Source organism: Lissotriton helveticus, chromosome 2_1 (assembly GCF_964261635.1).
Source record: "Lissotriton helveticus chromosome 2_1, aLisHel1.1, whole genome shotgun sequence".
Classification (NCBI taxonomy): Eukaryota; Metazoa; Chordata; class Amphibia; order Caudata; family Salamandridae; genus Lissotriton; species Lissotriton helveticus.
In genome coordinates this window covers 596190865-596217650 of record NC_136059.1, presented here as the reverse complement: position 1 = coordinate 596217650, position 26786 = coordinate 596190865, and the positions used below count along the sequence as shown (strand labels likewise).

Genomic DNA, 26786 nt, shown 5'->3' with positions numbered 1-26786 from the left:
AACCAAGAGGTAGGTCATTTGTCAGGTGCAACTTGTGGGTAGTCTTGGTTGTTATATAATTGGAACATGATAATTTGTTAAATAAAGCACAAGAGAAGATTTTGTATAGCACTCTTCCTGAACTTGTATGTTTTAAGGGGCTCTCATATGTGGTAATAAAGAAAAATAAGGCAAAGTAAAATTAACCAATTGCCTAGGATCACACAATTTCATCAAGTGGGGAAGCCAGGACTGATACCAGGTTTTCTTCACACTTCGGAATTCAGCAACCAGATGAGTATGTCTTTCCATCTCATGTTTTACATTAGAAGTTAATGCTTTGACTAATTATTGGTGCATGAGAATAGTGTTGATGGCATACAGTCACATGAAGGGTCGGTTTGTTGTCTACACCATGCATCTAGTGACCCTCTCCCAACACCCACCTTCCATCACCACAACCCTCGCTTCGCTGACATCAGTGCAGCTCTCGGGCATGCCTCAGACAGTACCAATAGGCGATTAATTGAAGAAAGAAATGAAGAATTTGCATTATATAAAATCAGATTCATAAGAGTAATTACAGCTACAAGCGAAAATCTTTGTGATCAGTCGGAGCTCTAGGGGTGGGCACATGATCATCGACACAGATTTCTGACCAGTGCCACCCAAGGAACTCTCCTGCTATCCCTTTGGGCTTTGGACTCTTGGATGCAGCAATTCCATCATCAAATGAGCCAACAGACTGCTTTTGTATACCATTCACTGACGAATAGGACTTCTTCACGGTGTAATTATGTCACCTTACAAAGCCAGGGGAATGGAAAGGCAGGCTATCTTCACAACCACAACTTTTCCCCAGCACACACCAATGTCGAATAGCAATCATTGTATGACAGTAGTCCTCTTCTTATTGCGTTCTTTATTGTTGTTTTGTTTAGTTGTACAATTCTTTGACCTTAACCAACACGTGTTTCGTCGCACAGAAATGCAAAATGCCATGGATTCTAATAACATGTGGGTTCTATGTAATTACACATTAACATCTATCATCTCGAAATGTGGAAATCTGATCTTAAAATGTCATATGAACACATTTTATATCGTTTCGCCCATAAGATTCAATATAATGTTGGTTATATATCTACACCATTAACCAAAAAAACATGAGAAAGTGTTGAATACCGTAGACATACAATACCTATAATCTTCAATCATAAATTCCTATTCATTAAAGAGAGTAATGACAAGACCAGTGTCAGAAGAAATGTCTACCTGAATACATAGAACTCATATGTAATTAGAATCAATGTGCTTAGGTTTCCAATAATTGAACACTTTCTGTGACTGCAGAGATTCAAAGAAACACTAGTCACAAATATGGGCTTAGGTAATATATACATATAAAATACACCACATTACAGTGGGTCTTTTATGTGTTTTACACTCCTTAGCCCCGAGGAAGTCGCTGGACAAGTTTCCTTTCTGTGCAACAAACCACATGTTAGCCAAGACAAAATAATTGTACAACTGAACAAAAGAACAATAAAGAACACAATAAGAAGAGGACTACTGTCATACAATGATAGTACACATTTGTGAATATCCTTTAGGGCCCCACTACCCCAAGAATATTATAATCTCTTGACAACCAGTGAGAGAGCTCCAGATCACTATGTGGGTGGTGCTTATGGTCAATAACGGAAAAGAGCAGCATCCTTAAGTGCTCAGATTGACAGTGTGATCTATTCTCTAGGAAGGATTCTAACCATCATGTTGCTTCCAAGCTACATTCCAAAAAAGCCTACCAGACTGTGCAAAAACCTAGATTAACCAAGGTCCTTTCCAGAAATGTGTGGGATCCATTTACCAGGTCTATTGTCCTGTGCAAGTGGTTACTGCTTGCACATTTAGTTGCCACCTAAAATATGCAATAACTTCAGATGTCATTGAGAGCACCGGAGTAAAAAAATTTTTAAAAAAAAAACGACACACACGAAGACAGTAGTTAGATATGGGTTACGTCTTTTCCCCAGGTCACAAGTTGATTCTTTAGACAGGTGCATGGGTAGCTTGATGTCAGATTATATTACAAGAAGTAAGAATAAATCAACCATCCAGTCTGGATGCCTACAAAATAGAAAGTCTGCGAGTATAGTAGGTGTGATTAGTAATAATTTAGGCCTGATGAACTGCACAATTATGTTTTGGCAGTGAAACAAGTTAACAGTTCTCCTTAAACACTGCAAAATAAATAAATAAATAAATAAATAAATAAAAAAAAGAGGGGGGGGGCGTGGCTAGCAGCCAACCGCAATGGCCGCAGCCTAAAGGAGCTCCTACCTTCCTGGCGACGATCCTGTGCTATCCGCAGCCATCCAGATGTGAAATCAGCCTGAAACCGTAGAGGTGCATCCCAGGGACCCCCTCTGGGAGCATTTTCAGTGGTAGTGACGGTGCTTAAGCGGGGACAGAGTAGTTATCGACTTCCCGATCGCAGCGATGATGGCGGCTCCCTTGTGACGATGGGAATGCTCAGGGGTCCTGTGGGGTGCCGGAAGCTGAGACCGCCAAGCTGAAGTGCCGCGACTAGAGTGGCTACGTGCTGTTGGTGGCCAGAAACTACTGCGGGCACGTTCGGCTGCGAAATTGGATGCCTGGTACGATGACGTGAGGCCCCGGCTTTGGGGCCTAGACGAGGACGGAGGCTGCCGCGCATGTAGCGGTGTCTGGAGAGGATCCGGGCGACGGCCTACGCCTGTAGAGGTAATTGCGGGCAGTAAGAGGCACCCGCCATCGCCTATTGCTACTGCGGCTGGGCGGGGAATACCCGGACCAAGAGACTAGCGCTGCAGAGGCCCAGACGGTGTCTCCGCTTGGGGCCCGGTCGCGAGGCGGAACTGTGCCGACAGGCCCAAGTTGCAGGACTAAGCCAAGCGGACCTTGGGAGCTGTACTGACCCCCACATAAGTGAGTGCTGGTGCCGGCGGCTGCAGGGCAGGAGTCGAGAAGATTGCGGGCATACCCTGCTGGGAGATCGTGTGCCTAAGGGCCTATGCAAGGTCCCGGTTTTGGGGCCTTGGCGGGGGCTGCCGCGGCCTTGGAGGCCACCTGAGTGCCCCTGAGCATTGATCCTGAAATAACGGGGCTCAGTCATAAACGAGACTGAATACTGCCACCTGTGTGGGCTGTGGCTCGGTCGGGCACCCGGATGAAAACGCAGCAAGTTGTCGGATTGTGGAGACCCAGACTGCGACGTGGTGAGAGTGGTCCGTCCGGTTGGAGGCCTAGGGGAGTAAGGGACCCTGCTTCTGGATTGGCATCATGGGGACAATTGAGTGTGACGGTGGCTCAATGCTCTGGTGTGTCGGTGATGACCCTCCCCCCGTCCCGGGCCCTGGCACATACTGCTGCTGGCCCGGATGAAGCTTGAAGTGCCTGCGGCGAACGGTGATGAACTACGCTATCTGCCTCGTGGTGTGGCAGCCACAAGTGTGAATCACGACCCTCCGGCTTGAAAATTGAGGTGATAGGTGGGGACTGAAGGTGACCAGGAGGGAGTGGACGACAACGAGAACTTTGGTGAATCACGACCCTCCGGCTTGAAAATTGAGGTGATAGGTGGGGACTGAAGGTGACCAGGAGGGAGTGGACGACAACGAGAACTTTGGTGAGCTCCCCTAGGTGTTGGCTGGGATTGAGCTCACGGCTATCATTTGGGACTGCGGTTGTGCATCGGAGGGGTTCCTGGAGCGGGGGCTGCTTACGGTGGCCGGACACACTGAACAGATTCCTAATAATTGTTTTGGGAGAGGGGAGTCACGCCCATTCTTTGACAGGAGAGACATTGAGGAGGCTGCAGGGTGACGGTCGAGTTTGTCCTTGATCTCTTAGAGTGCCCCGTCGGGCGGGATTGCTGCCGACGTGCCACCATGGCGACTGGCGGAAAGGGCCTCAGGGGGAATCTCCAGAAACAATTAGCAAAATTTGGGTGGTCACAGTCTGGAGATAAAGAAGACTCCCCAAGGTCCGAAAAAGAAAATGACGCAGCGACCTCTGCACAGACCCTGGAGCCTACCCTCCATGATGTCATGGTAGCTATCAGTGGAGTACGAACGTCAGTGGATTCAGTTAATGTGGAGGTCTCGCTTCTCCGGGCCGACTTCCGCAAGATGGATGAGAAGATTAAAGAACTGAAGATTGTCACTACTGCCCTGCAAACAGACACCTCAGAATTACAAACTCAGATGCTTGACCTACAGAGGAAGCAGGAGAGAATGTGGCAACAACTCTATGATTATGAAGGTCACGCTCGCCGTAATAACATTCCAATTTTAGGAGTTCCAGAAAGGGCAGAGGGGCCGGCAGCGGACCTATATGTGGAGGACCTTATCACGAAACACCTCAAGCCCCAGACGCTATCCAGAATGGCCGTACCTATTCGAGGTGCTGACAGGGCTCATAGGGTGCCGGGGGGAGGGGTGGGGGTAGACCGAGACCTGGAGCGCCCCCAAGGCCCATTATTGCGCAGGTGTTTAACTACTGCGATAGAGACATTATCCTGCAGACGGCACACTCGAACCCCCCTTTGAAAATAGAGAACTACGAGGTAGCCCTCTATCCTGATTTCAGGGCCAAGGTTCAAGCTCAAAGACGAAGCTACCAAACGGTGAAGAAGGAACTAAGGGACAGGGAGATCAAATATGCGATGCTGTTTCCTGCATGTCTGAGGGTCGAATCTGACGAGAAGTCCTGGTTTTTTGATTCCCCGGAAGCAGTCTGGGAATGGATGGAGGGCTGGACCACGGTGGGAAATCAGAGGAGAGATCGGCAGGGCGGGCCGCGCCAACGGAGAGAAGCCCCAGTAGAGACGGTCCGCAGTGTCCAAACAGAAAACTCTAGCCACCTTGAAGAACAGGACTAATGGACATGGGCAGCAGGAATTGGACAACCCACGTTGGGACGAATGATTAAGCGCAAGTAGTGGAACCGGAGGGGATGGGGGTAATACTTCTTACTGTGTGATTTGTTGACAAAGGGTTCCCAAAGTTGTGATGTGAACTGACTAATCGCTTTGATGTGTTTTGGGAGGGACGCCATAAAAAGTGGATGGCTATACTTCCAGTTCTTATGATTTGACTCGCCGGGAAAGGAAGCTGCTCTACCCCGGTTATCTTTAGCATCTTGGGGAGGGAGAGAAGCACTCTGCCAAGTTTGAGGGTGGGTAGTTTTGAATCCACGGGCAGGAGGGCTGTTTAATGGTTACTAGGTTTATTGATGACTTGGATGCTAAGCTGAAACGATTGAGTGAATTTAAGGAAGAAGACTTAATTATTCAGTTATTGGTTTTCATGCATCCAAAACGTAAAACGGCTATATTGATTGTTGAACGTCAACTACTAGATGTACAAGCTTACACATTCTCCTACAGACATAATCCGACGGAGGGAACGAGGGGTGACACACAGACATGGGGCAGGATAGTAAACGACATTTGGCCGTGCTGTCCTGGAATGTGAATGGGATGGGGGACAAGATCAAGAGGGGCATAGTACAACAATACCTGCAGAGGCATTCACCTGATGTGGTCTTGCTGCAAGAAACCCATCTGGTGGGTCGCAAATCCAAGGCCCTTACTAGGCGGGGATACACTACTGGCGCATGCAGATTATACTACGGGTTCCAGGGGTATAGCTATATTAGTAAAAAAGACCATACCACTCATTATACACAAGACATGGACAGACATGGTGGGCCGCTTTGCGGGGCTGGAGGCCACTGTGATGGGAAAGAAATGCGTTACTTACCTGTAACAGCAGTTATCCAGTATTGGTATCTTTCATAGATTCACATGCCTGAATCATTCCCCGTCGTCGGGGTGGGAGTCCCCGGTAAATAAATATAGTAATGTCACATGGACATATACTTAGTACTAGGCCAGAGGCCTCACATTAGTAGCCTATCTAGGTCCTTATGTAAAAAGGACCAAACTTTGGCCAGTAGCCAATCAGCTCCTATCACCCTCCTGACCTTCCTGGAAGGAGCCCTTGTCCCTCAGATTTTCGTAAGCACCGTGCCAAGTAGTACCTACTGAGAAGACTTAGGTGAGCCCTTCCAGGGGAGGCGGGTGGGTTGCATGTGAATCTATGAAAGATACCAATACTGGATAACTGCTGTTACAGGTAAGTAACGCATTTCTTATCCAGTATTATGGGTATCTTTCATAGATTCACATGCCTGAATCAGAATAGCAAGCAATAATGAGCACATTTCTCACATACATCTTGAAAGACATAATAAACTTATAAGTTGTTACACAGTTTACATGATACTCACAACCTGATAAGAAATGTGCGGTAAATTGCCTGGAAGGTGGGATGATAGGAAGAAGGCTCAACTCGAATGAAATAGATGACGTAGGACAGCCTGTCCTACTGCTGCATCCTTCATAAGTTCAGAATCCAAGCAGTAGTGCTTGGTGAACGTATGCGGCGTCTTCCATGTCGCCGCTCTGCAGATGTCGACAATGGGTACCCCAGCAAAGAGCGCCATGGAGGTGGCTACCGCTCTAGTGGAATGTGCTCGAATCTTTGAAGGCAGAGGATGGCCCGCCTGAAATCCATCTGGAAATGCTCTGTTTTGTCAATGCTAGGCCTTTCCTAGGCCTGCTAAATGCAACAAACAATTGGTTAGACTTCCGAAATTGCTCAGTCCTGTGTATGTAGAATTTGAGACATCGCTTGAGGTCCAATGAGTGCAGAGATCTTTCAGCCGCAGATGATGGATTTGGGAAGAAAGATCTCAGGACAATAGGTTCATTGAGATGGAAAGAGGACGGAACCTTTGGTATAAATTTTGGATTAGTCCTTAAAATGACCCTGTCATTCTTAAACTGGATAAAAGGGTCTTGCACAGAAAAAGCCTGCAGTTCACTCACTCTCCTTGCTGACGTGAGCGCCAGTAGTAGAGCCGTTTTCCATGACAAATATTTAAGATCTGTTTTGTGAATTGGCTCGAACGGGTGTTTCATTAGTTGAGCTAGTACCACGTTTAGTTGCCATGTAGGTGGTGACTCTCGTACTGGAGGGAAAGTTCTGAATAATCCCTTCAGAAACTGCTTGACCAGTCTGTTGGTCCATAGAGAAGCGCCACACGAAGAACGTCTAAACCTGGAGATGGCCGCCAGATGGACTTTTATTGAAGCGTGTGCCAGCCCTGAATTGGCTAGGTGGAGCAAATAGGGCAGAATTTGTGCTGGAGTAGAAGTGAACGGATGCAATTTCTGAGCCCTACACCACAAACAGAACCTTTTCCACTTGAGGGAATATGTCTTATTAGTACTTTCAGCCCGGGCCCGGGCTAGAACGACTCTGCATTCTTGTGGAAGATCTAGGTTCTGGAACTCTCTGAACTCAGGAGCCAAGCCGATAATTTGAGAGATGGTGGATCCGGATGTTGGACTTGTCCCTGGTTCATTGTAAGGAGATGTGGGCATGTCCTGAATAGAATTGGAGGTTCCAGCGATAGCAGGTGTAGTTCTGTATACCAGTGCTGGCGTGGCCACGCTGGGGCTATCAGGATCATGGTACAACTCTCTGCTTTCAATTTCCGGAGAACCCTTGGGATTAGGGGAAACGGTGGAAAGGCGTAAGCAAAGGTCTCGCACCATGTCATCGAAAAAGCATTCCCTAGGGATCTTTTCTGGGGAAGCCAGCTTGCGTAACTTTGGCATTTCGCATTCATTTCCGTCGCAAAGAGATCCAGGTGAGGCTTGCCCCAACGGGAGAACACTGAGTCGAGCGTCTTCTGGTCGAGCTCCCACTCGTGGCAAATTGAGCGCTGTCTGCTTAGCGAGTCTGCCAGGATGTGGTCTACTCCTGGGACATACTCTGCCCGCAGAGAAATGTTGTGCTGGAGTAGCCACCTCCGAATTTGCTGAGATTAGCGAGACAACGTCTTGGATCGAGTACCTCCCTGTTTGTTTAGGTAGTGCATTGTGGTGGTGTTGTCCGTCCTCACAAGCACTGGGAAGCTCCTGATTCGGGGTAGAAATGCCCGAAGAGCTAAGCGTACTGCTCGTAACTCTAGCAAATTGATGTGGAGTCGTTTTTCTGCCACTGACCACTGACCTTGTACTTGCAATTCCTGAAGGAACGCTCCCCATCCTTCCAGTGATGCGTCCGTGGTTATGACATAAGGGGAGACTGGGAGTAAAAAAGGAAGGCCTTTGTTCAAGTTGTCGCCCAGAAGCCACCATCTCAGAGCCTTTTTCATGACCTGAGTGATCTTGACCCAGTCGTCGAAAGATCCTGTACTTTGGATCCACTGATTTGTTAAAGCTTCCTGTAGAGGTCGCATGTGGAGACGACAATGCGGAATGAGAAATATGTTGGAAGACATCATTCCTAGCAACGACTTGAATAGTCGAACCCTGACTCTCTTTTTGGTCTGAATTTATACGGCCAGGTTTCTCAGCTTGACCCGACTTCCCTGGAAGGGAAGGCTTTCTCCTGTTGTGTATCCAATGTCGCTCCTAGGAAAATGAGACGTTGTGATGGACGTAGATTTGACTTTTCCTGGTTGAGCGTTAGGCCTAAGTTCTCGAAGAGACGAAGGCAGGCGGTAGAAGATTTGGCCACACCTGTTCGAGTAGGAGCCTTGACAAGCCAGTCGTCCAGGTAGGGAAAGACTTGATGATGATGCTGGCGAAGGTATGCTGCTACCGGAGACAGACACTTTGTAAAGATGCGCGGAGCTGACTTCAGGCCGAATGGTAAGACTCTGAACTGGTAGTGCCTGCCTGCCACTGTAAACCTCAGGAATTGTCCATGACTCTTGTGAATGAGGATATGAAAATAGGCATCCTGGAGGTCCAAGGATACCATATAGTCTTTTGAATTGAGCAGGTGTAATACCTCCTGAAGGGTAACCATACGAAAAGACTGCTTCTTGAGGTATTGGTTTAGGTTTCTCAAATCCAGTATCGGTCTCCACTGCTTCTTCTCCTTTTTTCTGATCAGGAAGAATCGGGAGTAGAATCCTCTCCCCTTTTGTTCTCGAGGAACTCTTTCCACTGCTTTTTTCTGAAGCATTAGCAAGAGTTCCTGTTGAAGTATGTTTAGATTTTTGTGTTGCGCCGGACATGGTGGATTTGGAGGAGGATGCTCGAGAAATTCTAGAGTGTGTCCGAAGCGGACTAACTGCAACACCCAACGATCTGTAGTAATTTTCTTCCAATTGTGAAGGAAGTTGGTAATTTTTCCTCCAACTACGAACTGTGGAGAAGAGGTGGAGGCCAGCTGGAGAAAGCAGTCATTGACGTCTGTTATTGTCTTTCTTTCCTCCTCTTCCTCGAAAGGACGACTTGTTATATGAGGATTGTCCTTGTTGTTGTTGCCTCTGCTGATATTGAGGTTTGTACTGCTGGGAAGAATTATAAGAGGACTTGTAACCTTGATAGTTGCCACGAGACTGTTGTCCTCGACCTCTGGAGCCTCGAAAGGAATTCTGCTTGAATTGTAGAGTGCCTAGGGCTTTCGCCGTTTCGGTATCCTTCTTAATGCCTTGCAGCATGTCATCAATATGTTCACCGAAAAGGCGCTCCCCATCAAAAGGCATGTCGAGGACTTTGGCTTGCACTTCAGGCCGGAATGCTGTGGCTTTAAGCCAGCCCTGGCGCCTTAAAACTGCTGCTCCCGCCAATTGACGGAACCCTGTGGAAGCAATATCCAGGGCCACCTCTATCATCTCTGAAGCAGAGCGTTCACCCTCCAGCAAAATCTTTTTAACCTCGTCTTTCTGGTCTTCTGGAATCGCCCTCAGATATGGGGCTATATCTGCCCATATCTGTCGATTATAGCGCCCTAGTAAAGCCAGAGAATTTGCAGCCCTGATTGATAGGGCGGACATGGAGGAAAATCTCTTGCCAATGGCATCAAGCTTTCTTCCTTCTTTATCAGGAGGAGCGGTCATGGTCGCTGACGGATTGCTGGACTTCCGCTGAGCGGCCTGAGATATAACTGAATCAGGTTTAGTTTGACCAGTCAAACATTCGGGTGCAGTGTCTGGGGCTTTGTATTTCTTTTCAAGTCTAGCCGGCACTGGAATGAGAGAGAGAGGAGTTTTCATTATTTTTTGTCCTTGCTCCCATATATAATCGATTACTGGAATGGAGCGAGCTGATCTCTTGAAGGGTTCTTTGAAATCATGAAGAAAACAGTCCTTCGTTTCCGATGCTATTTGGATGTTGAATCTTGCAGCCGCTCTTCCTACGATATTATGGAATCTCCCTAAGTCCTCAGGGGTTGAATCGTCCTGTACTTGGTCTGGGGATATTGGATCTGGGTTAGCATTATAATCAGAATCCATATCATCGTCATCATGTATTTCGCCTTCTTCATCCTGGGCCTCATCAATTCCCACTTCTTCCTCATATTCTTCCTCATCCGTAGAATTTTGAGGAGGAAATGTCTCTTGTTCCTGATGCACATCCCGCGGGAGAGGCCGCTGTCGATGTTTAGGAGTTGGTGTTTCCTGTGGTACCTGTACTCCAGAGGCAGGAGCAGATGATGGAAATCTTTGTTTATAATCTGAAATTAGAAATTGTAGGTCAGAAACAATTGCAGCTGGAAGGCACACCATAGGCTGAACAGTGGTATGCTCTTGAACTGATTCCTGAATTGTAATTTCCTCAAAATCTTCACAGTCCGAACTCTCATGAATTTTGATGTTGAGATGAGAGGGACTGGATGCTATGGGAAACATGGACTGATCTTCTGGATCTTCTGTGTCTAAAAACTGCGTTGGCAACAACTGTTGGACCTTGCTGGGTGAGGTCATCTCTGGTGTGACCAAACATGACGACATTTTTAAGTGTGTATATGTATACTTCAATGAGGGAGAGCCCTTGGAGAGTAAATCCTTTGACGCGGTGTCCGTTGATGGTGTAGCGTCTACTATTTTTGATGTTTCAGGTGTTTTCATTGATGTTTTTGTCGACGACGACGACGTCCTCGTCGACGGCGGCGTCGACACTGCAGCATTCGACGACGACGATGCCACCGGCGACGTCGACGGTCTCGTCGTCGACAGGCCCGTCGACGGTGGCGTCGACGACCTCGTCGACGACGGTGTCCTCGCCGACGAGGAACTCGTCGACGGGTGTATCTTCGTCGACGGTTGTGTCTTCGTCGACGGTTGTGTCTTCGTCGACGATGGGATCTTCGTCGACGATGGGATCTTCGTCGACGATGGGATCTTCGTTGACGCTGGAAGCTTTGCCTTCGTCGATTATGAAGCAGACGTCGACGGGAGCGCTGTCAAAGGCGAAGACGACGATTTTATGACAGGAATGACAGAAGATATTGACCTACCCATCGTCGACGACGTGGTAGAAGTCGATGCCATGGAGAAAGTAGACGCCGTGGATGTCGAAATGGAGACTGTCGACAACGTCACAGGCAGGCTAGACGACATTATAGCAGGCTTTTTGAATTCTGTCATCTGAAGAGAAGGCTTGACCTTAGGATGACTCTCAACAGACTTTGGCTTCTTGTGAGGAGGCGCCACAGACTGATCTGGAGATGACTGCCCAGGCCTTTTTGAAGCGGAGTGGAAGCTCCTGAAGGAACACTCGCTCTCACCTGAAGAGACTACCTGCTCTTTGTTCTTTAGTCTCTGGAGCCACAGAAGCAGTCGCCCTTCCCTGTCCTTCAACGTCTTGACCGGGAGAGTGCGACAAATCTTACATTCCTTGGCAGAATGCTGAGGATAGAGGCAATACAGGCAATCTTCATGTTTGTCCTCTATATGTAACCTCATTTTACTACAAGAGGCACAGGGTCTAAAAAGCCCTTTTTTAGGAGTATTAGCCATATTCACTACCAAAACTTGAAGAATAAAAGGATAGAATCCAAAGATATAGGAAAAAACCTGAGCAGAGCTCAGTGGAGACTCCCTTCAGCACGACGTGCGGTAGAAAATCTGAGGGACAAGGGCTCCTTCCAGGAAGGTCAGGAGGGTGATAGGAGCTGATTGGCTACTGGCCAAAGTTTGGTCCTTTTTACATAAGGACCTAGATAGGCTACTAATGTGAGGCCTCTGGCCTAGTACTAAGTATATGTCCATGTGACATTACTATATTTATTTACCGGGGACTCCCACCCCGACGACGGGGAATGATTCAGGCATGTGAATCTATGAAAGATACCCATAATACTGGATAAGATATTAATCTGATCTCTGTCTACCTGCCGCCCGCTCTGGTCAAAACAGAGTTGAAGGACTTAGGCAACAAATTGACGGGAATATGGGAGGGTGTGCTGATCATGGGAGGAGACTATAATATGACATTAGATGACACTATTTACCATAGCCCACCTACGCCCCAAGAAAAGGTTAACAACCTGTTGCCCAATTTTGTGCAGGCACTGGGTCTCGCAGACGTAGGTCAAGCACTTCATCCCACCGACACAATGTTTACCTTTTTCTTTAATGCCCACCGTAGTCGGTCACGTATTGACTGCTTCCTTACACATCTGTCCTCAGTGGGTAACTTTGCCCAAAATGAAGTGCTGCCTAGAGGGATCTCGGATCACTCCCCGGTCTGGACGGAATATACGCAATGGGAACGTCAACCGCCTGCCACGATAGTAATCAACCCCTGGCTCCTACGCATCCCAGACATTCGAGACTAACTCGGTACGCAGACCAGGAATTATTTTACGGAAAACGTGGGTTCTGTTTACTCCACGCAAACCATCTGGGAGGCCTTCAAATTGGTGATTAAGGGGTTAGCTAGGTCGTTAAAGACAGGCTACATTGTCAAAAAGCAAGAACTCCTGGCTCAGGTGGAAACTGAACTCACAGACCTGGAGCGTGAGCACTCGCAGGATCCCTCGCCCGACACCAGTCATAGGCTTCTCCTGAAACAGGATGAGTTTTGGTTAAAAACTAGGGAGCAGATAGTGGCCAGGCAACAAGCTAGGGGACAGGACAGGCAGGACGCTGGTGTGGCTGGAGAGGCGGGAGCAAGGCTCCAGATGGGTTCATAGGCTGACTACGCCTGATGGGGACACGGTAGCGCACCCGAAAGAAATAGTGGAACAATTTGCCGATTATTTTTAAGAGGTGTACTCCCACTCTACCACTTCTATTCACGTCAGCTTCTCAAAGACAGCAATGTTCCATGCCTCTCGGAGACAGATAGATGTTCTGGAGGCTGACCTCTCCACGGAGGAAATAGGCAAGGCTCTGGGGCAACTTCAATCAGGGAAGGCTATGGGGCCTAACGGAGTCCCGGTGTAGTTTTTGAAGGCTACAGCCTCTTTAACTATACCACAGCTGAAAGCCATGTATGAGGAGAGCTTGGAGAAGGGTCAGCTGCCCCTAGACCAGTGCCTAGTCATTATTGTAGTTATTTATAAACAGGGTAAACCGAACGACAATTGCATCTCCTACAGGCCGGTCTCGTTGATAATTGTGGAGACGAAGATATTAGCGAAAGTTTTGGCAAATAGATTGGCGACGGTTATCACCTCCTTTGTCCATCCAGACCAGTCTGGCTTTATGCCAGGGCGCAACACGGCTCAACTTGCGCCGGGTACACAACGTCATGGCTAGAAGAAGACACGGCGATACTGTCTCTTGACGCCTCTATGGCGTTCGACTCCATAGCATGGCCGTACCTATTCGAGGTGCTGCGAAGAGCAGGGCTAGGCCCCAAATATGTGGCTTGGGTGCGCCTCTTATATACTGGGGTATTGGGACAGGTGAGAGTAAACGGTTTCACCTCCCAGACGTTCGAACTCCGTAGGGGCACGAGGCAGGGATGCCCGTTGTCTCCGCTGATCTTTTCCCTCGTACTGGAGCCACTCGCGGCCTGGATCCGAATAGACGTGATGGTGCGTGGTATGCGCTGGGCGAATGATGTGGAAGACCGCATATCGCTCTACGCGGATGATATCCTTCTTTACTTGGCATCCCCATATAGATCGATCAGAGTGGTCTTAGACATATTCACGAACTTTGGTAAATACTCGGGGTTTGCAATGAACTGGCGCAAATCGGTCCTGTTCATGCTGAAAGGAGAGGTACCGCATCTCCCAGCACACTGTGTGATAACGGTAGCCACTGACAGTTTTCGATACTTGGGGATCTTTGTAAGCTCGGACCCAGCCTGTTTTTATGACTTAAATTTGGCCCCGCCTCTGGCTAGACTGCGTGCAGATGTTAAGCATTGGAGGACCCTGCCCTTAACACTAGTGGGGAGGGCGGCGCTTTTTAAGATGCTGGCCCTTCCTCGTTTCCTCTATGCTTTCCATAACTGCCCCTACAAAGTCCCCAATTCGTATTTCAGAGCTGTGGAGGGTGAGATCACCACGCTGCTATGGGCGGGAAGGCCCTTAGGATTGCTAGGCAGACATTGACAAAAGTTGAAATGATGGGGGCATAGCCCTCTCGGACCTGCAGCGCTACTACTGGGCGGCGCACCTGGTGACTGTTAACCATTGGATATATTACCCTCCAGACTACCCAGCGTATGCCCATGATAGATACTAGACTGACCGCTTGGGTTATTTGGGGGCTCTATATACACCACTGATAAGAAAAATAAAGGGAAATTTTTTGGACAGACCAAACACACGCTTGATATGTGGCACATAGTCACGTCTCGACTAGGCTGGACAGAAACTATCGTTGGCCACGCCACTATGGTTGGCTCAGAAACTGGGAAGCCTAGGGTATCAGCCCAGGTTTGATAAATGGGACCTCATCGGGCTGTCCACAGAAGGAGATCTGGTCAAAAGGGGGCGATATTGACCTTTAGTGAGCTCTAAGTCAAATATCAGTTGACTCAGGGGAAAATTTACCGATACCTACAAATCAGACATGCGTTACAGGCAGCCTTCCCGTCTTTTTCAGACATACCGGAATCTTCCCCTCTGGAAGATGGCCTGCTTGATGGACCTCTCAGGTCAAAGGAGATTTCCTTAACCTATAAGAAATTGAGTAACAACCTTCCAGATACCTTCCCAAAGCTCAGGGAGCGCTGGCAATATGATATGGGCCCTATGGAGGAAGAGAACTGGCAGTCAGCACCGATCCCCACGTGAGGCTGCCATCACTCAGAGATTCCGCCTGATCCAACTTAGAAAACTTCACCACTCATACATAACGAGGAGAGGAGGTTTTTAGGGGAGAGGAGTTGGCCTAACGGCTAAGGCGCTCGACCTCGGACCTGGGGATCTGGGTTCGAGCCTCGGTAACGATGCCAAAACCTCCTGTGATTCTGGGCAAATCACTTAATCTCCCCGTGCCTAAAAATGAAAGTGTGTCCTCATGTAAAAAAAAAAAAATACTTAACTTGTGCTATGTAAAGCGCTCTGATACCCGATTCGGTTCGGGTCTAGTTCGCGCTATATAAAACTCTACAAAAAAATAAATAAATAAATAACGAGGACAGTTTGGGCAAAAATAGGGGCTAAACCGGACGATAGATGTGGAAGGGGGTGTGGCCAGCAAGCCACATTTTACCATACTTTGTGGACTTTCCCCAAGGTACGCCCTCTGGGAGGGAGCCACAACACATATGTCCACTGCCGTAGGAAAAGAAATAGCTCTAACCCAACAACTCTGACTTCTGAACATTTGGGAGGCCACTGACTTAACGGAAATCGAACAACAGTTCGCAACATTGGGTTACACACTGGTGAAGAGAGAGATGGCTAGGGGTTGGGCGACAAATACCCGCCTCTTGTCACCTTGTGGGGCAAAGAAATGGACCGGTGTATGCTGGCAGAGACTGAGGTCTATAAGGCGAGGGGTGGCTTAAGAAATGCGATAGAAGTGGTCACATAGGAACAAACAGAGGAGACATATGTGTGTCGCCCACGATCGAAATGGAAATGAGCAGACAGGAGAGACTGTTAGGAGATGTGTTTTGAGTACTCTTGACTTGTAATTTTTTGATGGTATTATGCAATATGTCGTTCAATCATGTACTGTGCTACCGTGATTTCATTCAATAAACAAAGTAAAAAAAAAAAAAGAAAGAAAGTGGAACCTCAGATTTTATTTTTGGGTGTTTAATACACAGCATAAAAGGAGTTCAGTGATTACTAGATACTACTCCAAGCACAAAGCCTTTTTTTTTTAGCTTGTATGTGTACAGGACTCAGATTGCCTTCCCTCACTCATGCAGAAATACGGCAAGTGCATACTTGGGGACCTAGTATAAGGCTGCAACACTAGCAGCACTGTTTAGGCAGGGCCAGTGATAAAGCCAGATGGGTAAAAATATATAATGCCACAGGAGTGAAAAATGTGTCCAGATAAAGTTATTAGAAACAACTGTACTAATAAACATGCATTCATGCTTCACACCCATCAATGGAGACGGAGGAAAGAAAAAAGAAAAGCTTATTTAATTCATACCCCAACTAACTGAATCCAAACGATTGTAGCTTTCAAAGAGGAGTGTGGCCTAGTACATTTTCCACTAATTCTTTATTTTCTTGGAAAAGAGTGAGTGAGAGATATTAATTGTGACATAGTTGAACTGGGGCCTACTTTAAGGAAGTATTCTCCAGGTGCAAAATAGAAACAAACGGACGTATGAAAGCCATCTCAAGTGAATCTGTTGGCATCAGATTGTTCAACTCCAGGATAGCTTTGAGAAAATGTTCGTATTGCAAAAGAATTAATTTTTGCAGCGAGTGGCTTCTGGTAAACTAATTTCCTCGTCTGGTGGCTCCCAGTAAATTAATCTCCTTGTTCAGTTATTTGGTGAGGTTGGTTGTTTAGTCATCAAAATCAAAGCTTGCCATATCTTTTTGAAGTTGTGCTAGTGGCCTTCCTGGCTGTGGCTAAGTAGATACACATCCTTCACCCACTGAGGATCACTGCTTGCTCTCCTGGTAAGGAAAAGTTGATGCGAACATGTGAGGGCCATGTTTATGTAACCTGTTTAAAACCCATTAGGGTTATCCCCTTTCTACTTGGTTTCTTTTTTTGAATGAAAGAAAAATCTACAAATGTTCACTGGAGACGAGGCAAAAAAAAAGTTTGTTATATTAATTCTTGTTAAAGTGTTTCAGGATTCCACTGATGTGTCCGATTCAATGCTTATTTCTGACAATGAAGATGTAAGGAGACAAGCCTCAACTACCTAGCTTTGTCACAGAACAAACAGATTTGCAAACAGACATAACAGTTAACTACGAACTACACCCAGCACAACCACTAAATGCCTCCTTTAAACCCTTCATGTCAGATACCTCTGCTTTCGTTGAACCGCAGACAAACGATCGTCTTTCCTTTTTCCTTTGTTGGGCTCCTGGGTTTTCTTCAAGTTTTTTTGTCTGGCGAGTTCACGCTGGTTTCCACCTACAAAATGCAGATATAAAATAAGCAAAACTACAAGTTAAGCTACTAAAGAACTGTTTTGGAAGCTTTCTTAATACTATGAAAAAGTTAAACATAGGCGAGGCAAATGATACACTTATAAGTGCACTAGTAAGACTTTAGAACCTATATGGTCACCTAAAAAAGTTAAGTGAAGTTATGGATAATATACAGTCAAAAACTACTGAATTCCCTAATTCTAGTAAGCTACTCAACCAATAACTCACCACACTGCTTACGACAACAACATCAACTAGTATTGGCAAAGGCAGGCCCTTAAATGAAGAGCACCTGGCGCTTTGTTTATGATTTTTCAATGGCAGTTGCATTCGAACGAATGCTTCTGATACATGCTCACGTCAGCAATCTTGGAATGGATTTCTATTAAAGACCAGTAGTGGCAAGTCTCTGTGCCGAGTAGTGGGGTTAGAAAGACAGAGTAAAATATAAAAATAAATAACAAAATTAAAAAGTAACTAACCTGTCAGTCCTGCCGCATCAACGCTCTAATGAGCATAGACTCCCAGAATCCCTTGCAGCAAATCCAGACGCTGCCCTCACTCAGGAGAGCAGATTCAGGATTGGCCTGGGAGCCTGTGCTTGCTCTCCCCAGCCCAGCAACGCAGCTGGTGTTGGAGAGAGCTTCAGTGTGCGTGACGCTTTGGCAGGTCGGATACAGTCGGACAAACAGTCATGCGCACTGATCAAAGTGCCCACAACTCTCCCTCCAACTGCTCCCCCTCCCCGCGATGGCCCCACCCCCAAGACTTGCTCAGGAGAGAAAAATAAAATGATAAACCTAGTTATTACTTAATTTTTGTGGCTGCTGGTGGAGGGTTCAATGACCCTTTACCATAGGGGAGGAGCCACCAATCAATAAAACCCATGCCAAGATGGACACCCATGTGTATGTAATCATCATGGGCATGCGCGCTCTTTGTGACATGTACGTATTGTAAATGATAAGTAAAAGGTGCCCACAAGGGATTTTTTAAAGCTATTTTCACTTGAATGTTTTATAAAAGAAATCACTTGTGTGTTCAACCCCAAGCTGTCAGGAAGCAGGTCACCGCGCCTGCATAAAACTACATTACCCAGCATCCCTGGGCTTTGAACCACAGTACCCAGGATTCCCCGCGAGACCGGGATATCACGAGCCAGAGCCGGGTAATCAGTGCTCGTGATTCCGTAGCGGAGGTGGCGGCTGCTGCTCCGTTGTTTCCTGACTTGTTTGGAGGTCTTGCTGTTTCTCTCTTCTTCCCGGTGTAAAGATTCTACAGTACCGGTATTAAATTACACGCGCTGGCTAGCGCGGTTGCATTTGAGAAATTCCTTTACCAGTGTCTGTTTTATCTCGCGGCTGCGAGACACTCGTTACTGTTCCTGGTCCCGAGGCTTTATGGGGGGTACCCTGTGTTTCTAACGGCGGTTAGACGAGCCTTTCGTTTCCAGTGTGTGATTTCAGTGGCGGAGTGCAAGGGGGGATTGGTGGACCTCCGCACTGCCGTCACGAACAGTGACTTCATGGCTTTAGTACTTCATGTGGATATACAAGTGCCAAAGCGGATGACTGTAGTGAGGTAACTACGTCATACCGTATTTGGTTTTGAGATTTCAAGTGACATTTAATTGGATAAGAATACTTCCTGTTCTTTGAACTACAGAGGATGACTAATGGACCTTTCTTGAGGAGAAATACTCTTACAAGCAGCACTGGTGTTCTTTTTAGGTCTCGCCTGTCGATGCGCATGCGCATCGAGCAAGCGAGACTATGGTGGCTTATCCACTCTTTATCCAACTTGCAAGGAATCGTGGCGATTCCTTGCAGTGCACGAGAAATTTAAGCTCAATGCGCATGCGCATTGAGCTTAAAAGCGCGTGCACATGCCCCCAGCCGCCTGCCTTGCCTACTCTCCCAGCTGGTGCCGCTCCACCCCCTGCGGCATCAAAGGCTTTCACGGCCGGCCGGCCATGCTTTCAGTTTCACGACCGGCCGGCCGTGTGAAGTACATTTCTAAGCCCGCTCTCCCTGCTCCGCCCCCTGCTCCAGCCGAGACGCATTTCTCCTCCCTCCTCCCCCCTCCTGGGTCAGGTTACCCTGCTTTCTCTTTCTTTTCACCCGGTGACATTGTTGCCTTTAGCCCTTCCCTCACCTCCTCAAGCCGTTACTCGTTGTGTGTACAGGGCTGTGTGTATTAGCGCTTGTGCTTGTCCTGGTTTGTTTGCAGGTGCACACATTACACAAGGCTCTGCTCACTGACCCTAGAGGTAGGCCTCTGACCCGGCACACTCGAGTGAAAGATTCCTCACATAACCCACCGCTCCAGCTGTCTCTTCCTTCAGGCTGCCAGCCTTGAGCGTGGGGGGAGGAGGGGCTGCATACACTTCTGTCCCCGCCGACACGTCAGGGCATGCTGGAATTCAGAGGCCGCCCTCCACTCTGCTTTTCAGTGTACCGTCTGTCATGGCCACAAGCCAGCACCCCCACTTTCGCTGCAGACGAGCTAGGGCTTGTCTTTCTCCAGAGGCAAACAGGGCAGCCTGACTTACGAGAGCCCCCGCAGGCTCACCAACCCAAGGAAAAGCTGTACGAGACAGACGTGTGCCACTCACCTCACCTCTTCCTGGAAGCCGGACTGTGGATAAATGCAGCCGTGGGAAGGCCCCATCCTACCTCAGGTTTAACATTTAATTCTACACCTCTTGAGGGTTCCTGTGATTAACCAACCAAAACCTTGCTGCTGAGCTCATAAACAGTCTGCAACTGAAACTGAGGCGGGCAAATTGCCGTGTGAATTCTCTCCGGCGCCTGCAAGTCAGCTTAACACCTCTTACAAAACAAAACATCACAACTCATCAGTGGCTTGACCTTTGAATATCTGCGGTGTAAAGGTTTATTAATTAATTCATTCAAAAGCGGCCCTTCTAAAATTAGCTGTTTCTTGCCCACTATTCATGCCCAGCCCACAAAACCGGGGAACTAGCTGTAGAAACCTGATGAGAGCTGTTAGAACTCCTGGTAGCTGCCCTGAGACCCGAGCCATGCATGGGTGCAAGGATCGGGAACAGAGAATGCAAGGCTCTCGTTTAAGCTTATGACGCACTTGTCTTCACAAGAAAGTCAGATACTTCACAACAACCAGGCCTCATCAGCTGTACCTCAAAACAACCAGGACTCATCACCCCTCTCTCACAACAACCAGGCCTTATCACCCCTCTCTCACAACACTCACTCTCACTCACCCTCAACCCCTCAGCCTCACCCTCACTCACCCTCAACCCCTCACCCTCACCCTCACTCACCCTCAACCCCTCACCCTCACTCACCCTCAACCCCTCACCCTCACTCACCCTCAACCCCTCACCCTCACTCACCCTCAACCCCTCCCCCTCAACCCCTCACCCTCAACCCCTCACCCTCACCCTCACCCTCAACCCCTCACCCTCAACCCCTCACCCTCACTCGCCCTCACCCTCACTCACCCTCAACCCCTCACCCTCACTCACCCTCAACCCCTCACTCACCCTCAGCCCCTCCCCCTCAACCCCTCACCCCCTCACCCTCACTCACCCTCAACCCCTCACCCTCACTCACTCACCCCCTCACCCTCACCCCCTCACCCTCACCCCCTCACCCTCAACCCCTCACCCTCAACCCCTCACCCTCAACCCCTCACCCTCAACCCCTCACCCTCAACCCCTCACCCTCAACCCCTCACCCTCACCCTCACACTCACCCTCAACCCCTCACCCACCCTCACCCTCACTCACCCTGACCATCACTCACCCTCAACCCCTCACTCACCCTCAACCCCTCACTCACCCTCACTCTCACTCATCCTCACTCACCCTCAACCCCTCACCCTCACACAGTGCAATAGTTCTCAGACCATTTCAGTTAGAGCCTTTAGAAATGTTTATGGCTTTTTTTATTTGTAATACTTTAGCATTGGCTACAGGAAACAAAAATGCTAAACATTTACAGCTGTGTGTCAGATTGCTGAGTGGCGGCTGTGTGTCAGATTGCTGAGTGGCGGCTGTGTGTCAGATTGCTGAGTGGCGGCTGTGCGACAGTGAGGGGAGTGGCGGCTGTGCGACAGTGAGGGGAGTGGCGGCTGTGCGACAGTGAGGGGAGTGGCGGCTGTGCGACAGTGAGGGGAGTGGCGGCTGTGCGACAGTGAGGGGAGTGGCGGCTGTGCGACAGTGAGGGGAGTGGCGGCTGTGCGACAGTGAGGGGAGTGGCGGCTGTGCGACAGTGAGGGGAGTGGCGGCTGTGCGACAGTGAGGGGAGTGGCGGCTGTGCGACAGTGAGGGGAGTGGCGGCTGTGCGACAGTGAGGGGAGTGGCGGCTGTGCGACAGTGAGGGGAGTGGCGGCTGTGCGACAGTGAGGGGAGTGGCGGCTGTGCGACAGTGAGGGGAGTGGCGGCTGTGCGACAGTGAGGGGAGTGGCGGCTGTGCGACAGTGAGGGGAGTGGCGGCTGTGCGACAGTGAGGGGAGTGGCGGCTGTGCGACAGTGAGGGGAGTGGCGGCTGTGCGACAGTGAGGGGAGTGGCGGCTGTGCGACCGTGAGGGGAGTGGCGGCTGTGCGACCGTGAGGGGAGTGGCGGCTGTGCGACCGTGAGGGGAGTGGCGGCTGTGCGACCGTGAGGGGAGTGGCGGCTGTGCGACCGTGAGGGGAGTGGCGGCTGTGCGACCGTGAGGGGAGTGGCGGCTGTGCGACCGTGAGGGGAGTGGCGGCTGTGCGACCGTGAGGGGAGTGGCGGCTGTGCGACCGTGAGGGGAGTGGCGGCTGTGCGACCGTGAGGGGAGTGGCGGCTGTGCGACCGTGAGGGGAGTGGCGGCTGTGCGACCGTGAGGGGAGTGGCGGCTGTGCGACCGTGAGGGGAGTGGCGGCTGTGCGACCGTGAGGGGAGTGGCGGCTGTGCGACCGTGAGGGGAGTGGCGGCTGTGCGACAGTGAGGGGAGTGGCGGCTGTGCGACAGTGAGGGGAGTGGCGGCTGTGCGACAGTGAGGGGAGTGGCGGCTGTGCGACAGTGAGGGGAGTGGCGGCTGTGCGACAGTGAGGGGAGTGGCGGCTGTGCGACAGTGAGGGGAGTGGCGGCTGTGCGACAGTGAGGGGAGTGGCGGCTGTGCGACAGTGAGGGGAGTGGCGGCTGTGCGACAGTGAGGGGAGTGGCGGCTGTGCGACAGTGAGGGGAGTGGCGGCTGTGCGACAGTGAGGGGAGTGGCGGCTGTGCGACAGTGAGGGGAGTGGCGGCTGTGCGACAGTGAGGGGAGTGGCGGCTGTGCGACAGTGAGGGGAGTGGCGGCTGTGCGACAGTGAGGGGAGTGGCGGCTGTGCGACAGTGAGGGGAGTGGCGGCTGTGCGACAGTGAGGGGAGTGGCGGCTGTGCGACAGTGAGGGGAGTGGCGGCTGTGCGACAGTGAGGGGAGTGGCGGCTGTGCGACAGTGAGGGGAGTGGCGGCTGTGCGACAGTGAGGGGAGTGGCGGCTGTGCGACAGTGAGGGGAGTGGCGGCTGTGCGACAGTGAGGGGAGTGGCGGCTGTGCGACAGTGAGGGGAGTGGCGGCTGTGCGACAGTGAGGGGAGTGGCGGCTGTGCGACAGTGAGGGGAGTGGCGGCTGTGCGACAGTGAGGGGAGTGGCGGCTGTGCGACAGTGAGGGGAGTGGCGGCTGTGCGACAGTGAGGGGAGTGGCGGCTGTGCGACAGTGAGGGGAGTGGCGGCTGTGCGACAGTGAGGGGAGTGGCGGCTGTGCGACAGTGAGGGGAGTGGCGGCTGTGCGACAGTGAGGGGAGTGGCGGCTGTGCGACAGTGAGGGGAGTGGCGGCTGTGCGACAGTGAGGGGAGTGGCGGCTGTGCGACAGTGAGGGGAGTGGCGGCTGTGCGACAGTGAGGGGAGTGGCGGCTGTGCGACAGTGAGGGGAGTGGCGGCTGTGCGACAGTGAGGGGAGTGGCGGCTGTGCGACAGTGAGGGGAGTGGCGGCTGTGCGACAGTGAGGTGAGTGGCGGCTGTGCGACAGTGAGGTGAGTGGCGGCTGTGCGACAGTGAGGTGAGTGGCGGCTGTGCGACAGTGAGGTGAGTGGCGGCTGTGCGACAGTGAGGTGAGTGGCGGCTGTGCGACAGTGAGGTGAGTGGCGGCTGTGCGACAGTGAGGTGAGTGGCGGCTGTGCGACAGTGAGGTGAGTGGCGGCTGTGCGACAGTGAGGTGAGTGGCGGCTGTGCGACAGTGAGGTGAGTGGCGGCTGTGCGACAGTGAGGTGAGTGGCGGCTGTGCGACAGTGAGGTGAGTGGCGGCTGTGCGACTGTGGTGAGTGGCGGCTGTGTGACAGTGAGGTGAGTGGCTGCTGTGTGACAGTGAGGTGAGTGGCTGCTGTGTGACAGTGAGGTGAGTGGCCGCTGTGTGACAGTGAGGTGAGTGGCCGCTGTGTGACAGTGAGGTGAGTGGCCGCTGTGTGACAGTGAGGTGAGTGGCCGCTGTGTCAGATCGGTGAGTGGTGGCTGTGTGTGTCAGATAGGTATTCCGCATCCAGGGGTACAGCTTGCTGTGCGAACGCTGCGTGCCAGGGTCAGAGGCATAGCCTGAGGCCGTGTAGTGGAAGGCCATGTGGGGGGGGGGGGCAGGGAAGAGCCGCCGGCTGTGGGGGGTGAAGGGGTCGTCTGAGGGCAGAGCTGGGGTGTGGGGGGGAGAGCAGTTGCTCCGGAAAGCGTGGAGGGGGGACCCCGGGCAGAGGAGCTGAAAGTTTGAACGGGGCAGAGATACGGGGCTGAGCGAGAGGGGGTGTCTGAGGGCAGGACTGAAGGAGGGAGGAGCCGCCTGGGACAGACGGAAGGGGCCCGGGGCAAGAAGGAGGGTGCACTGACCAAATCGGTTAGAGCAGCATCTGGAAATGTGACACATTATCACCAGAATGTTGCACAGCAAATAGTTCAGTATTGAAAACAAGGTAATAAATGACAGCTTTATTTGGGGGGTTCTGGGTGGATCTCTCTATGGGCGTTGACTCACAGGGCATCAGTGCTTACACAATCAGCCAGCAAAGTTTCAATCTCACTTGCTCTAATGAACGAACATCTCCACAAACTGAATACAACTCATGTGTGTACCGGCAGCTCCTCCTTTGGCTAACTTCACTGTGGCTTTCACTGGTTTCTAAAAGTACACATCCACACAAAGTAGTTCCCTTTAGAAGGATGAACGAGTAGTTTTGTAGCGTATTTAGGATTTGGGGGGAGGGTAATCTTTTTCAAAAGCGTAATCCAGGAGAGGGGTGATGTTAGCTTGAGCTATCTCTTCTACATGAGTAAGGTGGCTCCCTAATTACTTATACACAATGTGCTGAGCCGGAACACATTTTCACCCTCCAGGATCTGTATCCCTCCGCAGCGCACCGAGGGTAAAGTCTCATCATGGACCAAATAACCTACAGCCCAATCAGATGTTCCAGGCTAGGCGGTTCGATCGTAATTGTGAATATTAGTGGGAAGAGAGGTTCGATCATAATTGTGAATATTAGTGGGAAGAGAGGGCATGTCTGTCTCACTCACCCTCGCCAGGGTAAAAGGGGACGATAATATCCTCCAAACACAACCTGGGCGAGCGTCCGGTGGAAAGCGTGCAGACTCACGCTACGAAAGCCCCTGTATTCCATCAGAACGAAAGAGTATTCCCATGCTGTAATGATCTGCTGACTTTTGGACAAGTGGTCATGCAGGATACTGGCCGTTTTAAGGATCATTAACTAGTACAGACGGATCCACAGTTCGAATGTGCATCTTTAATCTGATTAACCGTAAGCGTTTCTTCAGTACGACACTCAAATGACCGTCGCTGAGCCTTGCAACATGCAATAAAGTAGTTTTTTCTTCAACAAGTCTCCAGGTGGCGCTTAAAATGAGTGTCTGTGGGACAGATGTTTTTATAACGGTAAAAAAACAAAAAATGCAGAGAATGCGGAGGTAGATTATAACGCTGTAAACACGATTGTTTGTTAGTGAATCCATCTCATCAGTTGGCGGACCAAAAGAATGTGCTGTAGAATGAATAAAGTACGGGCTTTAAACGGTAACTGCGGATGGCCGGGCACTAGTGTGTTCCCGTTTGATTCCTTTTGGCATGTATTGCCTTTGTTACACAGCGCACGAGGTAAACCTGCAAACGTTAGTCAGGGCAACTTTGAAAGCAACACAAGCCGCGACATTGGACGACCCAATTCTCTCCTTATCGTGCAGCGGAGGAAAAAATGAATACAAGTTAGGGAGGAGGGCACAATAGCAGGGAGGAGATGGGCGAGCTAAAAAGACGAGCGCAGTTAGGGAAAAAGGCATCACATTAAATAAATTAAATCAGCTAGGCGGTAGTCTGTACACAGTCGTCTCTTGTATGCATAGATGTAAAGATTTATTTTGATGCAATGCTGGGAGAGGCTGCAGTGTGAACTGCAGGGAAAAGCAGGTTGGCAAACACCGCGTCTCCCGCAGGGAGTGCAGCTGTGGATTATGTGTATCCAACACACACTAATGTGCAAAAAACAGAGGAGAGTAGAAACCGGGGGAGGGCTTGACATCTGAGTGATGATGCAGACGAGTGCAGCTGTGGATTATGTGTATCCAACACACACTAATGTGCAAAAAACAGAGGAGAGTAGAAACCGGGGGAGGGCTTGACATCTGAGTGATGATGCAGACGGAAGACGGGAAAGCAACGCATAGGGTGGGGGTGGGGTGCAGCGCGATTAGGCGTAGCAAATTTGAAAATAAAACCGCATGCTAGATCAAATCAGTATTAATATACGAGTAATACCTACACAAAATTCCAGAAACACAAGGAATCTGATAAAACGAATCGGGTTGCAAGCGAGAAAATTCGGCCATTTGTGCGTTCTTTGCAGTTGTGAAAGGGCCGGCCGAATAGCAGTTTACACCAAATCGCGTGTAGATTTATCACTGCATTCCTTCTTAATTCTTCCTCTATCTGGCCGCGAAGCGTTCCTCGAGGAAACCAGGCCCCCCCCCTCCCCGCCAGCACGAAACTCGCCCACGAGGCCCAACCCCCTCCCCCCGGAGCTCTAGCACTAATCGCACAAGGGTCTGACCGGACCCCCTGTTCCACACCCTCGAAGGAACAACCAGCTCCTCTACTAAGCCTGCACTGCAAAAGACAGACCAGCGCATAACGGACGGACCCCCAGTCCTCAAAACGCCCACACCCAGGCCCACCCCCCACATCCCAGCACCGTGTAAGCGCCCCCACAGGACCCGGTCTCCCCACACAAAGCCCGCAACCCATCCCCCGCACAGAAAGGCAGCCCCGACATCGAGAAAACATGGAAGGACCCAGGAAAAGGGAGAAGGAGGGGGGGCGAGGGAATCACTCACCACGCGGAAAAACAGCGCCCGGGG

General features: G+C 50.2%; 1 protein-coding gene across 2 annotated transcripts in view; it reads right to left on the bottom strand.

Moving 5' to 3' along the window:
• SERF1B (small EDRK-rich factor 1B) overlaps nt 1-26786 on the bottom strand; it is a 73376-nt gene that overhangs the window by 8706 nt on the left and 37884 nt on the right. For both annotated transcript variants that reach the window (XR_013607057.1, XM_078675288.1), the window contains exon 2: nt 17256-17364. Coding sequence is in view for 1 of the 2 variants with exons in the window: in XM_078675288.1 (XP_078531414.1) it covers nt 17256-17364 (109 nt within the window). In the remaining variant the exon portion in view is untranslated. The remainder of the gene's footprint in view (nt 1-17255; nt 17365-26786) is intronic.